The sequence below is a fragment of the Rhinoraja longicauda genome, chromosome 5 (assembly GCF_053455715.1).
Source record: "Rhinoraja longicauda isolate Sanriku21f chromosome 5, sRhiLon1.1, whole genome shotgun sequence".
In the NCBI taxonomy this organism is placed as follows: Eukaryota; Metazoa; Chordata; class Chondrichthyes; order Rajiformes; family Arhynchobatidae; genus Rhinoraja; species Rhinoraja longicauda.
In genome coordinates this window covers 45,527,581-45,542,951 of record NC_135957.1, presented here as the reverse complement: position 1 = coordinate 45,542,951, position 15,371 = coordinate 45,527,581, and the positions used below count along the sequence as shown (strand labels likewise).

The 15,371-nt window shown below is 43.5% G+C and overlaps 1 protein-coding gene across 2 annotated transcripts in view; it reads left to right on the top strand.

Moving 5' to 3' along the window:
• cad (carbamoyl-phosphate synthetase 2, aspartate transcarbamylase, and dihydroorotase) overlaps positions 1-15,371 on the top strand; it is a 92,291-nt gene that overhangs the window by 2,756 nt on the left and 74,164 nt on the right. For both annotated transcript variants that reach the window (XM_078399427.1, XM_078399426.1), the window contains exons 2-4: positions 8,979-9,118; positions 9,535-9,664; positions 12,786-12,928. In XM_078399427.1, coding sequence (XP_078255553.1) covers positions 8,979-9,118; positions 9,535-9,664; positions 12,786-12,928 — 413 coding nt within the window. The remainder of the gene's footprint in view (positions 1-8,978; positions 9,119-9,534; positions 9,665-12,785; positions 12,929-15,371) is intronic.

Genomic DNA, 15,371 nt, shown 5'->3' with positions numbered 1-15,371 from the left:
TGTTAGTTTCAATAAATCAGTCATTTCTAATGATCATCACAGCCACCCGAAGGCAATGGCATCAGTGATAGCAACTTCCAGATTTACATTTAATTGTGCTATCTGAAGTTCCTGTCAGTATTGTTGTTACCGCAATTATGAATTCAGAGTCAATTTTCTTGCCACTTAAATGCTGTTTATACAGTCATAGATTCATACAACACGGAAATAGACCCTTTGGACCAACGTGCCCATGCTGACCAAGATGCCCCATCTACACTCGTTCCAGCTGCCTGTTTGGTCCATATCCCTTTAAACCTTCCCTGTCCATGCAACTGAACAAACGTCTTTGAAATTATAATAATTATTTATTATTATATTATTAAATGTATTTTAAATGTTACAGTATCTGCCTCAAATACTCCTCTGGCAGCCTGTTCCTTATATCCACCATCCTTTGTGTGAAAAAGTTGTCCCTCGGATTCCTAATAAATATTTCCCCTCTCACCTTAAACCTATGTCCTCCGATTCTTGATGCCCCTACTCTGGCTAATCATACACATCAGTACATCACCCCCTCATCCTCCTGTGCACCAGGGAATAAAGTCCTAGCCTGCCCAACCTCTCCCTGTAACTCAGGCCTTCAAGTCCTGGCAACATCCTTGTAACTTCACTGCACTCTTTCCAGCCTAACAAAACCATTCCTATAGCAGGGTGACCTAAACATAACACAATATTCCAGTTGCAGTTTCACCAAAGTCTTGTGCAACTGTATCATAACATCCCAACGTCTATATTCAATACCTTGAATGATGAAGCCCAATGTACTGAAAGCCTTCTTGACACCCTCTACTTGTGATGCCACTTTGAAGGAACTTTGCATCTGCACTCAAAGATCCCTCTGCTCCACAGCATTCCTTAGGGTTCAGCCATTCACCGTGAAGATGCTGCCCTGTTGTTAAAATAATTTTCAGCACACCCTAAAGCATTTGCTTCTCAGTCCTGGGACTAAGCTTGAGCAACTAATTTCAGTGTACTTTACAAAGGAGATAACAAAATGTTACATGTCTAAAGAGTCCCAACTGAAAACGTCATCTATCCATTTTTCCGGAGATGCTGCCTGACCCGCTGAGTTACTCCAGGATTTTGTGTCTATCTTTGGTAACAAAATAAGTTGTTGAGCGCAGTTCACATTACTTCAGTAAGACTTTTGACTGTAATCCAAAATATAAAGCTCATGTTCTAACTGGATCCAAAACTGGCTTAGCAAGAAGTGGCAGATGGCAGAGTGCTGCTTTTGTCATCGATAACCAGTGGTGTTCAACAGGATTGGTGCTGATCCCCTTCATCGTATCCATTAATGACTTGGATAGAAGTGTCGGAGGTATTATTAGTAATTTGTAAATGGCATAAATATTTTTGTTGACAGTGAGGATAGTTTAAGGTTAGAAAAAAATATTGAACACTTGGCAAAAATTGACAGAGGAATGAGATAGTATTTAATCTTGATAAGTGCCAGATGATACACTTTTGGAGGACAAATAAAAGTTGAACACACATAGTGAATGGTTGGGCCCCAGGGAAAGTTGAGTAACAAAGAGACCTTGATGTACAAGTTCCAGAATACCTGAAGATGGCAGAGGTTGGTAAGGCATTGAAGAATGTGCATGGGTTATTAGCTTTCATTAATCAGGTAATAGTACACTGGAATCCATCCGAGATGTCCTCATTCTCTAGGGAATGGGGGTTCCCCTCTTCCATCATAGATGAGGTCCTCACACGTGTTTCCATTGGTACCCTGCAGCTCCGCCCTTGCTCCTCCTCCTAATTGCAACAGGGACAAAGTCCCCCCAGTCCTTTCCTTTCATCCCAATCAATCGTTGCATACAAAACATAACCCGACATTTTCACTACCTCCAATGGGATGAAATCAAGGGGAAATCTTCACTGAGGACCTTGTCCATCTCCTGCTGCTCCACACATGGAATAACCACGTGGGTTTCTGAGGGGCCCTGTTGTGTCTAGTTGCTCTTTTTCCCTTAATTTACTTTTAAAACTGTTTGGATTCTCCTTGGTGATCTGCCAGAACTATTTCATGCCCCCTATTTGCCCTCCTGATTTCCTTAATCCCCTATGCTCCTCCAAGAATGCACTTAATTTCAGCTGCCTATTACTGACCATGCCTACTTCCTTTTCCAGGGCCTCAATTTCTCTTCTCCAGGATTCCTTGGACCCATCTGTCGTGCCCTTCACTCATGCATGCATACCTTGAACTCTCCTTTACATTTTTAAAAGCATCCTACTTTGGGACATCTCTTTGCCTACAAATCAATTGGCAAAGTTCTGCCTGTTGAGGGACACCCTCAAATCAACTCTTGCAAGTTCCTGCCTAATGCAATCAAAATAGGCCTTGACCCAATTTAGAACTTGTGGCCTAGCTCTGTCTTTGCCAATAAGTATTTTACAGCCTCCCCTCCCCGCTCTCCCACACCCGGGGGACACACCCGAGCAGGAGGGAGATGGTCAGACTGATGGTCCTCATCCTTCCCTTCCGTCCCTTCAACCCATGCACAGCGTCCTCGAGTCTCCCCTTCCACCGATGGCGGCGTCGACGAGGGCCGCTACCACCGACGGCCCGTCGCGACTTCAGACTGTGCGCCTCCCGCAGCGCCTCTCTCCCCCCGCGTCTCTCCCCTCCCGACGCTCCTAGACCGGCCCCGCCCGCCTCGAGTAGTCCCACCTCCGCTGCCCGACTCCAGTAGTCCGGGGCTCCCTCCTCCATGCACGCTCGGTAAGTGCCTTTCGCCGCCAACGGCTCCACGGAGGGGAGGGGAGTGGACGTGGGGCCGAGTGGGGGGAGGGAAGGAGTGGGGGGAGGAGAGAATGGGATTATGGGGGGGGGGGAGAGAGTGAGAGTTGTTTGAGGAGAGAGTGGGGGGAGAGGGGGACAGCGGGGGTGGTTGGGGGAAGAGAGAGTGGGGGTGGGGGAAGGGGAACTGGGGGTCAGGGAAGAGGGGGGTGGGAGGGAGAGTGGGACGTGGAGGGGGGTGGTGGGGGGGGGGAAGAGAGAGTGGGGGTGGGGGGAAGGGGGACGGTGGGGGGAAGGGGGACAGTGGGGGTCAGGGAAGAGTGGGGGGAAGCAAAGGGGAAGAAGGTGGGTGGGGGAAGGGGACAGTGAGAGTGAAAGGGGGAGGAGAGGAGGGAGGGTGTGGGGGAGGGGGGGTGGTGGGGGGAAGAGAGAGTGGGGGTGGGAGGGAAGGGGGACTGAAGGCAGGAAATGGTTTTGGGTAGACTGATGGGACTGAAGGCTGATAAATCCCCAGGGCCTGATGGTCTGCATCCCAGGGTACTTAAGGAGGTGGCTCTAGAAATAGTGGAAGCATTGGAGATCATTTTTCAATGTTCTATAGATTCAGGATCAGTTCCTGTGGATTGGAGGATAGCAAATGTTATCCCACTTTTTAAGAAAGGAGGGAGAGAGAAAACGGGTAATTATAGACAAGTTAGTCTGACATCAGTGGTGGGGAAGATGCTGGAGTCAATTATAAAAGACGAAATTGCTGAGCATTTGGATAGCGGTAACAGGATCATTCCGAGTCAGCATGGATTTACGAAGGGGAAATCATGCTTGACAAATCTGGAATTTTTTGAGGATGTAACTAGGAAAATTGACAGGGGAGAGTCAGTGGATGTGGTGTACCTCGACTTTCAGAAAGCCTTCGACAAGGTCCCACATAGAAGATTAGTGGGCAAAATTAGGGCACATGGTATTGGGGGTAGGGTACTGACATGGATAGAAAATTGGTTGACAGACAGAAAGCAAAGGGTGGGGATAAATGGGTCCCTTTCGGAATGGCAGGCAGTGACCAGTGGGGTACCGCAAGGTTCGGTGCTGGGACCCCAGCTATTTACGATATACATTAATGACATAGACGAAGGGATTAAAAGTACCATTAGCAAATTTGTAGATGATACTAAGCTGGGGGGTAGTGTGAATTGTGAGGAAGATGCAATAAGGCTGCAGGGTGACTTGGACAGGTTGTGTGAGTGGGCGGATACATGGCAGATGCAGTTTAATGTAGATAAGTGTGAGGTTATTCACTTTGGAAGTAAGAATAGAAAGGCAGATTATTATCTGAATGGTGTCGTTAGGAGGAGGGGGAGTTCAACGAGATCTGGGTGTCCAAGTGCATCAGTCAATGAAAGGAAGCATGCAGGTACAGCAGGCAGTGAAGAAAGCCAATGGAATGTTGGCCTTCATAACAAGAGGAGTTGAGTATAGGAGCAAAGAGGTCCTTCTACAGTTGTACCGGGCCCTGGTGAGACCGCACCTTGCTATGGAGGGCGTGCAGCGTAGGCTCACTAGGTTAATTCCCGGAATGGCGGGACTGTCGTATGTTGAAAGGCTGGAGCGATTGGGCTTGTATACACTGGAATTTAGAAGGATGAGGGGGGATCTTATTGAAACATATAAGCTAATTAGGGGATTGGACACATTAGAGACAGGAAACATGTTCCCAATGTTGGGGGAGTCCAGAACAAGGGGCCACAGTTTAAGAATAAGAGGTAGGCCATTTAGAACGGAGATGAGGAAGAACTTTTTCAGTCAGAGAGTGGTGAAGGTGTGGAATTCTCTGCCTCAGAAGGCAGTGGAGGCCAGTTCGTTGGATGCTTTCAAGAGAGAGCTGGATAGAGCTCTTAAGGATAGCGGAGTGAGGGGGTATGGGCAGAAGGCAGGAACTGGGTACTGATGGAGAGTGATCAGCCATGATCGCATTGAATGGCGGTGCTGGCTCGAAGGGCTGAATGGCCTACTCCTGCACCTATTGTCTATTGTCTAAAAGGGGAGAGTGGGGGAGGGAGGGAAAGGTGGGTGATGGGGAAGGGGACAGTGAGAGTGGAAGGAGGGGGAGGGTGGGGGGAGGAGAGAGGGAGTGTGGGGGGAAAGGGGGTGGTGGTGGGGGACAGTGGGGGTTGGGGGAGGGGGACGGTGAGAATGCAGGTGGGGCAAGTGGGTGGAGGGGAGGGTGGGAGGGGGTGAGGAGAGAGTGGGGAGGCGGGGTGGAGGAGAGAGGGGCTGGGGAGAGAGAGTGGGGCTGGGGAGGAGAGAATGGGGGTGTGGGGGAGGAGAGAGTGGGGGGTGGAGGAGAGTGCTACTGGGCAGGAGGGTGGGGTGGGGAGGAGGGAAGAGTGCGGGTGGGGAGGAGGGGTGGGGGGAAGGGGACAGCAGGGGTGGGGTAGGAGGAGGGGGTGTTGGTGGGGGATAAGAGAGTGGGGGTTGGGGAGAAAGGGGACAGTGGGGGTCAGGGAAGATGGGAGAGTGGGGGGTAGGGAGAGGGGGGATAAGGAGGATTGAGTAGGGGGTTGAGGATGCTACACCAATACAGGAGAGGCTTTGGGTCAAAGGCTCCTCGGTCACACCCTCTCCCCTTCCCTGTATCGCCTTTAATTGCGCTCCCCCTCCCCTGGAGGAGCATGGCACCACAGTGAAGGAGAAAGAAGTTGGCCGCTGGCAGGACGGTGTCAGAGGCTCCCTCTCCCCTTTCCCTTCCTCACCCACCTCTCCACCTCCCCTCCTCTCCCCCCCCCCCCCATTGAGATTCATTTAATTTTTTTTAAGAGACAATTTATTTTAAAGGAAAAACGCGATTTTCCCAGGTCGCAATGGAAACCCTACGAGGAATGGGCCCAATTTGTCAATGTGCTTACATATATTTTTACATTTATGTTGATGCATGTACAATATTTGTTCATTTCAATAAATAATAATCAAATGCAGACAGTTATTTAACAATATGTTAAGGATTAGTTACATTTATACAGTCTTACAGTTACAACCGGCCCTTTGAGAACAACCATAATGCTGATGTGGCCCGGGGTGAAAATTAGTTTGACACCCCTGCTCTAGAGAAAGCAATCCAAGTTTATTCAAGCTCTCCTTGTAGCTCATGCATTCCAAACCTGGCAATCTCTCAATGAACATCTTCAGCACCCTCTGCAAAGCTTCCACATCCTTCCTGTAGTTTGGCAACCAGAACTGGCACAATTCTCCAAATGTAGCCCAACTAAAGTTCTGTACAACTGCAATAAGATTTCCTGACTTTGATAATCAATGCCCCAACCAATGAAGGCAAGCTCTCATATGCTGCCTTCTATCTATATATTTTTTAAGAGCTATGTGTGGACTGGCACACAAAGATCCTTCTGAATGTCAATGCATCCAAGGGTCCTATCAGTTACAGTATTCATTGCTCTTGCATTTGACCTCCCAAAATGCAGTACCTCATAATTTGTCATACCTAAATGGCAATTGGTGTTTATTTGGCCAAATTGCTACATGATCTACAGTGCCCTCCATAATGTTTGGGACAAAGACCCATCATATATTTGCCTTTGTACCCTACAATTTGAGATTTGTAATAGAAAAAATCACGTGGTTAAAGTGAACATTGTCAGATTTTAATAAAGGCCATTTTTATACATTTTGGTTTCACCATGTAGAAATTACAGCAGTGTTTTATATATAGTCCCCTCATTTCAGGGCACCATAATGTTTGGGACACAGCAATGTCATGGAAATGAAAGTAGTCATTTTTAGTATTTTGGTGCATATCCTTTGCATGCAGTGACTGTTTGAAGTCTGTCATTCATGGACATCACCAGTTGCTGGGTATCTTTTCTGGTGATGCTCTGCCAGGCCTGTATTGCAGCCATCTTTAGCTTATGTTTGTTTTGGGGGCGAGTCCCCTTCTGATTTCTCTTCAGCATATAAAAGGCAAGCTTGATTGGGTTCAGATCGGGTGATTGACTTGGGCATTCAAGAATTCTTCTTTTTTATGCTTTGAAAAACTCCTTTGTTGCTTTAGCAGTATGTTTGGTATCATTGTCTTGCTGTAGAATGAACCACCGGCCAATGAGTTTTGAGGCATTTGTTTGAACTTGAGCAGATAGAATGTGTCTACACTTCAGAATTCATTATGCTACTACCATCAGCAGTTGTATCGTCAATGAAGATAAGTGGGCCAGTACTTTCAGCAGCCATACATGCCCAGGCATTAACACCCCCACCACCGTGTTTCACAGATGAGGTGGTATGCTTTGGATCTTGGGCAGTTCCTTCTCTCCTCCATACTTTGCTCTTGCCATCACTCTGATATAAGTTAATCTTCGTCTCATCTGTCCACAAGACCCTTTTCCAGAACTGTGGTTGCCCTTTTAAGTACTTCTTGGCAAACTGTAACCTGGCCATCCTATTTTTGCGGCTAACCAGTGGTTTGCATCTTGCAGTGTAGCCTCTGTATTTCTGTTTATGAAGTCTTCTGCGGACAGTGGTCATTGACAAATCCACACCTAACTCCTGAAGAGTGTTTCTGATCTGTCGGAGTTGTGTTTGGGGTTTTTCTTTATTATAGAAAGAATCCTTCTGTCATCAGCCGTGGAGGTCTTCCTTGGCCTGCCTGTCCCTTTGCGATTAGTAAGCTTCCCAGTGCTCTCTTTCTTCTTAATGATGTTCCAAACAGTTGATTTTGGTAAGCCCAAGGTTTGGCTGATGTCTCCAACAGTTTTATTCTTGTTTCTCAATCTGATAATGGCTTCTTTGACTTTCATTGGCACAACCTTAGTCCTCGTGTTGATAAACAGCAATGAAAGATTCCAAAGGTGATGGAAAGACTGGAGGAAAGACTAGGTGCTGTGAGCTCTCTTATACCTGCATTAAGGAGGCAATTAATCACACCTGAGGAATTGCAAACACCTGTGAAGCCATGTGTCCCAAACATGGTGCCCTGAAATGGGGGGACTATGTATAAACACAGCTGTAATATCTACATGGCGAAACCAAAATGTATAAAAATGGCCTTTATTAAAATCTGACAATGTGCACTTTAATCACATGTGATTTTTTTCTATTACAAATCTCAAATTGTGGAGTACAGAGGCAAATAAATAAATGATGGGTCTTGTCCCAAACATTATGGAGGGCACTGTATATTCCTGCAGTATCTCTTAATAACCTTTCTCGCTATCCACAACTCTTCCAATATTCTGGTCGTTTGCAAACTTACTAATCAGCTTGCCTACATACATATCGTAAACAGGTCCCGACACTTGAGGAACACCACTGATCACGGACCTCTAGTCAAAGAAACATCCTTCCACCACTTCCCTCTGTTTTGGGATTGTAATGTCCTGTTCATTCCAGAATAATTTTGTTTTAATGGTGCATTGTTTTTGCTGCTAAATAACCTCTGAATGTGGATCACACATTTTACATAGTGGAGCAATAGGTAGTGTAACATACATTTTACACACACAAGTGGATCACACATTTTACATATGTAATCTCATTCCCGCAGTTTTTCTTCAAATTTTGGGGATTTCTAAATAAATATTATTTCGGTTTTGAATGTTTAGTTTTGATATCTGTTTATTTTGATCTGTGTAAGATTAATTATTATTCCTTGCTTTTTAAAAAAATGTTTGTGTTGAAAATTCCATACAATTGATCCATTACCAACCCTTGTAGCTTGGCTTCTATACTACCAGACTGAAAATGATATCTGTCCTAAAACCTTTTCAGCAGCTATTTCTAGATTACTGGCAAATGATGATTTTGCCACTTTTAGCAATTGTAAAATCCTTATCCACTTTACATTAATAAATTATGAGTTTCTGGACCAAGTAGATTAAAGTATATTGACCTGTAGCATTGTTACATACTGGCAAACTCTGTTGTGGAGGGAAACGCAAGTTTCTCATTGCAATTATTTTGTCATTGTCATTTTTTTAAACACCCACAAGGTGCTTTCTTATGTGGGGAATGAAAGTGTAAAAGGTTGTTACAGGAAATCTTTCAGCAAATACATTTGTGGAGCTGTAGATTTAGTGGAAACTTATGAAATTGAAACATGCCTGTTGATTAAATTTGCCTGTAACATAATCAGAGTATTTGACTGTAACACTTGTCATTTCATCCATTTATCCTTGACATATTTTGTTAGTTTTTCAGACGGGAATGGTCGGTTACCCTGAAGCTTTGACTGATCCATCTTATTATTCCCAAATACTTGTCCTTACCTATCCATTGATCGGGAACTATGGTGTACCAAAGGATGAAGATGATGAACATGGGCTCAGTAAGGTATGCAACAAGGGATAAACATGATGAGCGTGATAAAGGGATAAAGATGATGAACATGGGCTCAGTAAGGTATGCAACAAGGGATAAACATGATGAACATGATAAAGGGATAAAGATGATGAACATGGGCTCAGTAAGGTATGCAACAAGGGATAAACTTATTTGCCCCTGATGCTTAAATGAGTCTAAATATTGGTCTGTAATTATCCTAATTAATTTCCATTGATATAGGTAATCTGATCATGAAATTGATGTTTTCTATTACCCAATCATGTTGAAATGTACGACAGTGTTAAGGAATTGGTTTTGTATTATGCCTGAAATGTGGTTATTGCATCTATGTCAATATTTTAATCCAAGTGGGAAAATGTTCTTGTATTTGAATTCACGAGGTTTAATTGACCTTTTATTTTTAGTGGTTTGAATCTTCCAAAATTCATGCTGCTGCACTGGTAATTGGTGAACATTCACAGAATCCAAGTCACTGGAGTTCAGTTCGTTCATTGGGCCAGTGGCTGAAAGACCAAGGAATTCCTGCTTTGGAGGGTAAGTATCTGATTTTTATGCTGCCATTGCTGAATTGCAGGCTGGATTGAACTGCGGGCAAATTACATGTACAATTCTTTCATAAAATAAAGATATTAGTGCAAAAATGAAATTAGAAGCAAAAACAAGTCTACACTGGTGCAAGCGGTGGGCTGTAGTGTTCTGTTGTCAAAGTTGGATTAGGGATAGTGTGAGGGTTGGTTCAAGAACCAGATAGTTATAGGAAAGTAGCTCTTCCTAAATCTGGTAGTGTGGGACAATTGTAGCAGTGAGAACAGGACATAACCTTGACGATGGGGAATCTTGAATAATAGATGCCACCTCCCTGAGGCAGCACCTCGTGTAGATACTTTGGATGAAACGGAGGGCTATGCCTATGATGGACTAGGCTAAAACACCACCCTCTGCAGTCTCTTGCATTCGTGTTCATTGGAATTCCCATACCAGTCCATGATGCAACCAATCAGGATATTTTATCTGAAGAAGGGTCTTGACCCGAAATGTCACCCATTCCTTCTCTCCATAGATACTGCTTGTCCCGCTGAGTTGCTCCAGCTTTTTGTGTCTTCAGGATATTTTCTACATACATCTGTAAATGTTTGTTAGAGTATTCTGAGACATACCGAATCACTTAAATTCTAAGAAAGGTATGAAAGTAAACCTTCTTTGTGATTGCATCAATGTGCTTGGCCCTGGACAGGCTATCCAAGACGTTAAATCAGGAATTTGAAGCTGCTAACACTCTACACCACTGACAACATCAATAAAGACGTGTGTGATCTCCAGACTTCCTATTCTGAAATAAAGAATCAGTTCCTTCATCTTGTTGATGTTGAGCAAGAGGTTGTTGTGGCAGTACCACTTTCACCATCAGTAATTTGGCCAACTACATTGGTGTTGTTGGCTGTTTATATTTGGCACCAGTACAGTGTTTAATCATGGGATCTAAGGCTGTGTTCTTAGCCACCTGGTCTGAGATGCATCTGTGTTGATAGTCAATGAGGAGATGTTGCTACTTATCTGCACTGATTGAAGTCTGCCGATGGGGAAGTCAAAGATCCAACTAAAGCATCGTGTAAAGGTCCAGAAGAGCAGTGATACAATGCCCCTTTGCGTGATTGACGCGACAGGTGTGCAGGAGTAGCGCCACAAAACATACAGTAACTCAAGATGTGGGTATGATTTTAACATTTCTACAAGAGAGTGAAACATTCGTTGGCATTAAAAAATCCATATCATGATAAATTGGTGGGGAGAAATCAATTTGTGTTCTATGACGAATAAATTTAAAATTTACTATCAGTGACTGAAAAGTTTTCCCTTGTCCTTTCCACCCAAATACAGTTTTTGGGACAAACTGGAAGCCATTGTCCTTAGAACTACAACTGATACGACTTTAGTTGCAAAGTTTCTTGTTCTCTTTGTGCAGATTATGTATGCTACTAAAATTGATTGCAGCTGCAGCTCAGGTTATCTGCAAACACTGCCTACTGTTTATAAATTAAAACCAGGCTGGAAAATGATCTATTCTCTTGCATTAAAACCTGTTTGTATTCAATTAACCTCAGTTAGCAAGTTTTCTTCCTTGCTTAGTTACAATTAGATAAACATGGAAGTTCAGATTCCATAGCAATCCAAATAAATGTCATGGTAGTAAAGTACAGATTACTAGTATCCCAGAGATTTGCCAATTTCTACACGAGTACGACTTGTATCAGCTGGGATTGATTTTCTGGTTCTGTTACGAGCGGATAAGGTGCACAAGAAAGTATTTGTTTAATGGTGCTGTGATGTTTCTGTTGTTAAATCTTTGACGCTACAATTTTTTAGCCTTGATGATCTGCACTTTGTATCTCATGCACTTTCTCAATATATTTATCAATTTGCGAAACAAAAAATTCAGGTTGAGCATATTACAGAAAATTTTCTTCAGCCTCAATGTCTCATCCTGTTATTACTTTGCCACTGCAATCAGTTTGCTGTGATTCATTAAGTGTAACAACAAAAAATATTTTTGTCTTTTGAGTGGTTGGGCAGCTGTTGACATGCACATCGGAATGTTCATGCCGATCGTGGGCCAACAATTTTTAAAAGTATAATTGGAATATTGTGTTCAGTTTTGGTGAGCCTGCCAAAGGAAGGATACTGTTCAGTTGGAAAGAGTGCAGAGAAGATTTATGAGGATGTTGCCAGGACTTGAGGGCCTGAGCCATAGTGAGAGATTGGGCAAAATGAATTCATTCACTATACCTGAAAGGGCTCTTTCATTAAAATGAATGCAATTCAATCCACCAGTCCTTCCTTGCTCCCGCTGTGCCCCTGCCCATCCTGTCCACTGAACGTTCTTTCATCGCCTTCCATATGGACTTCTAATCACTCAACTTTATCAATCCTGCATTGGATCGACCTGACTAGCAACCAGCAAACCTTCCTACTAGGATATTGTTTCCCCTCCATGCACCTATGCACGTCCTGTGTTGATCCACCTTACCTGGCCTCTAGCATTGAAATAAATGTAATTTAATCCAACTGTACTTCCTGGCTCCTCGCTGAGCTATCATTCTCCAGGTTTAGAATCCCCATCAATATAAATGGAGTCCCTAGGGATCTGACTGACATATTTCAGAGTGGTGGATTACCCAGTGTATTATGAGGAAATTGCTGCAAGACTTACTCTGCCGTTGGACTACCTGTGGAGATGAGTGAAGGAGTACAGTGACAGACTGTCATCTGTACCAGACTGGCAGCCGATCTATATAAATCTCAGATCTACAGAGGAACAGCTGAATACCAGTGGTTCCTTTTGGAATTATCAGTATAGGCACCATATTTTGTCTGTATATCTTTGCATAAGTACATTTTAAGACAGATAGTTACTTCAACCAGCTGGTTGTTGTGATATTTGGAGATTCTTTTGCTCGAGAATTTTGCTGATGGTGATTTTGGTCTTTGAATACATTTTCTCAATGCTTGGAATGTTAGTGCTTGTTGAGTCTAATTAGATATTTAGACCACACTGATTTAATTCTGTGAGATTGCAGTGGTGGGAATGTACCCACATAATGCCCATATGATCCAAACTATATTATAAACTAATAATATCACTTTCTTAAACATACAGGAATAGATACTAGATGCCTAACAAAGAAGATTCGGGAGAAAGGCACAATGTTAGGAAAGATTGTGCAAAATGGGACTGATCCAAATGCGCTTCCTTATCGTGATCCGAACAAACAACATTTGGTGAAGGAGGTTTCTATCAAGGTATATGTCAGAAATGTGATAGGTCGTTCAAGGCATATGCTTGCTATTTTTTATCTTGCTAAACTAGCTCCAACTTTTTTCCTATGAATGCTAAATAAGTTTTTTCAACTTAATTTTATTGCCTGAACAGGGCAAGACTTTACCAAAGTATAGCTGATATTTGCATGTCAACTTAAAAGTGAACAACATCCCATTTATAATCAAATGGGGAAACAAATCTTATTTCATTACTTTTGAGTTTATAACCATGCCCCTTATTGTGAACAAAATTCTTTACAGCTTACACAACATATTATGTCTTTAGTTCTACTGCAAGGTCAACAACCTAAAATACTATTTCTATTGTCTCCAAAGATGTTGTCAAACCTGCTGTGTTTTTCTGGCATTTTATATTATTGCAAAAATTCACTTGCTGTATTTAATTTTTTTATCTGCTAACAGTGACCTCCATGATGTTTGGGATAAAGACCCATCATTTATTTATTTGCCTCTGTACTCCACAATTTGAGATTTGTAATAGAAAAAAATCACATGTGGTTAAAGTGCACATTGTCAGATTATAATAAAGGCCATTTTGATACATTTTGGTTGGTCCCAGACTCCCCTACTCTGGGCAAAAGACTCTGCGCATCTACCGATCTATTCCTGAGACCAGTTCCAGAGACAATGTCCAATGTCCGCAATGGGGTAGAGGTGAATCGGACAGCTTATGGAAGGACCGTTCAGAAGGCCTGGTAACAGAGGGGAAGAAGCTGTTCCTGAGTCTGGTGGTGCGCGCTTTCGAGCTTCTGTACCTTCTGCCGGACGGGAGCGGGGAGAAGAAAGAATGACCGGGGTGGGACAAGTCCTCGGTGATGTTGGCTGCTTTTGTGAGGCAGCGTGAAGTGTAGACGGAGTCAATGGTGGGAGTCTGGTCCGTGTGATGGACTGTGCAGCTGTAGAGTTGCTGCCTAACAGCGAATGCAGCGCCGGAGACCCGGGTTCCATCCCGACTACGGGTGCAGTCTGTACAGAGTTTGTACGTTCTCCCCCTGACCTGTGTGGGTTTTCTCCGAGATCTTCGGTTTCCTCCCACACTCCAAAGACGTACAAGGTTGCAGGTTAATTGGCTTGGTAAATGTAATAAAAAATAAAATTGTCCCCAGTGGGTGCAGGATAGTGTTAATGTGCGGGGAATCGCTGGTCAGCGCGGGCCCGGTGGGCCGAAGGGCCTGTTTCCGTGCTGTATCTAAACTAAACTAAACTAAAACCATGTAGAAATTACAGCAGTGTTTATACATGGTCTCCCCCCCCCCCCAATTTCAGGGCACCATAATGTTTGGGACACAGTAATGTTATGTAAATGAAAGTAGTCATGTTTAGTATTTTGTTACATATCCTTTGCATGCAATGAGTGTTTGAAGTCTGCGATTCATGGGCAGCGCCAGTTGCTGGGTGTCTTCTCTGGTGATGCTCCGCAAGGCATATTGCAGCCATATTTAACTTGTACTTGCTTTGGGTGCTAGTCCCCTTCAGTTTTCTCTTCAGCATACAAAAGGCATGCTTGATTGGGTTCAGATCGGGTGATTGACTTGGCCACTCAAGAATTGACCATTTTTTAGCTTTGAAAAAACTCCTTTGTTGCTTTAGCAGTATGTTTGGAATCATTGTCTTACTGTAGAATGAACCGCTGGCCAATGAATTTTGAGACATTTGTTTGAACTTGAGCAGATAGAATTCATTATGCTACTGCCATCAGCAGTTGTATCATCAATGAAAATAAGTGAGCTTGTACCTTCAGCAGCCATACATGCCCAGACATTAACACCCCCACCACCTTGTTTCACAGATGAGTGGTATGCTTTGGATCTTGGGCAGTTCCTTCTCTCCTCCATACTTTGCTCTTGCCATCGCTCTGATAGAAGTTAATCTTCGTCTCATCTGTCCACATGACCTTTTTCCAGAACTCTGGTTGCTCCTTTAAGTATTTCTTGGCAAACTGTAACCTGGCCATCCTATTTTTGCAGCTAACCAGTGGTTTGCATCTTGCAGTGTAGCCTCTGTATTTCTGTTCATGAAGTCTTCTGCGATCCACGGTCATTGTCAAATCCACACCCGACTCCTGAAGAGTGTATCTGATCTATCGGAAAGGTGTTTGGGGTTTTTTCTTTATTATAGAGAGAATTCTTCTGTCATCAGCTGTGGAGGTCTTCCTTGGCCTGCCAGTCCCTTTGCAATTAGTAAGCTCACCAGTGCTCTCATTCTTAATGATGTTCCAAACAGTTGATTTTGGTAAGCCTAAGGTTTGGCTGACGTCTCCAACAGTTTTATTCTCGTTTCTCAGTCTCATAATGGTTTATTTGACTTTCATTGGCACAACTTTGGTCCGATGCGATTGTAAAAAAAAATGTACAAAGTAGAATTTTTACTTTTTTCTAAACTGTCCCAAATGTGGCACATGTTC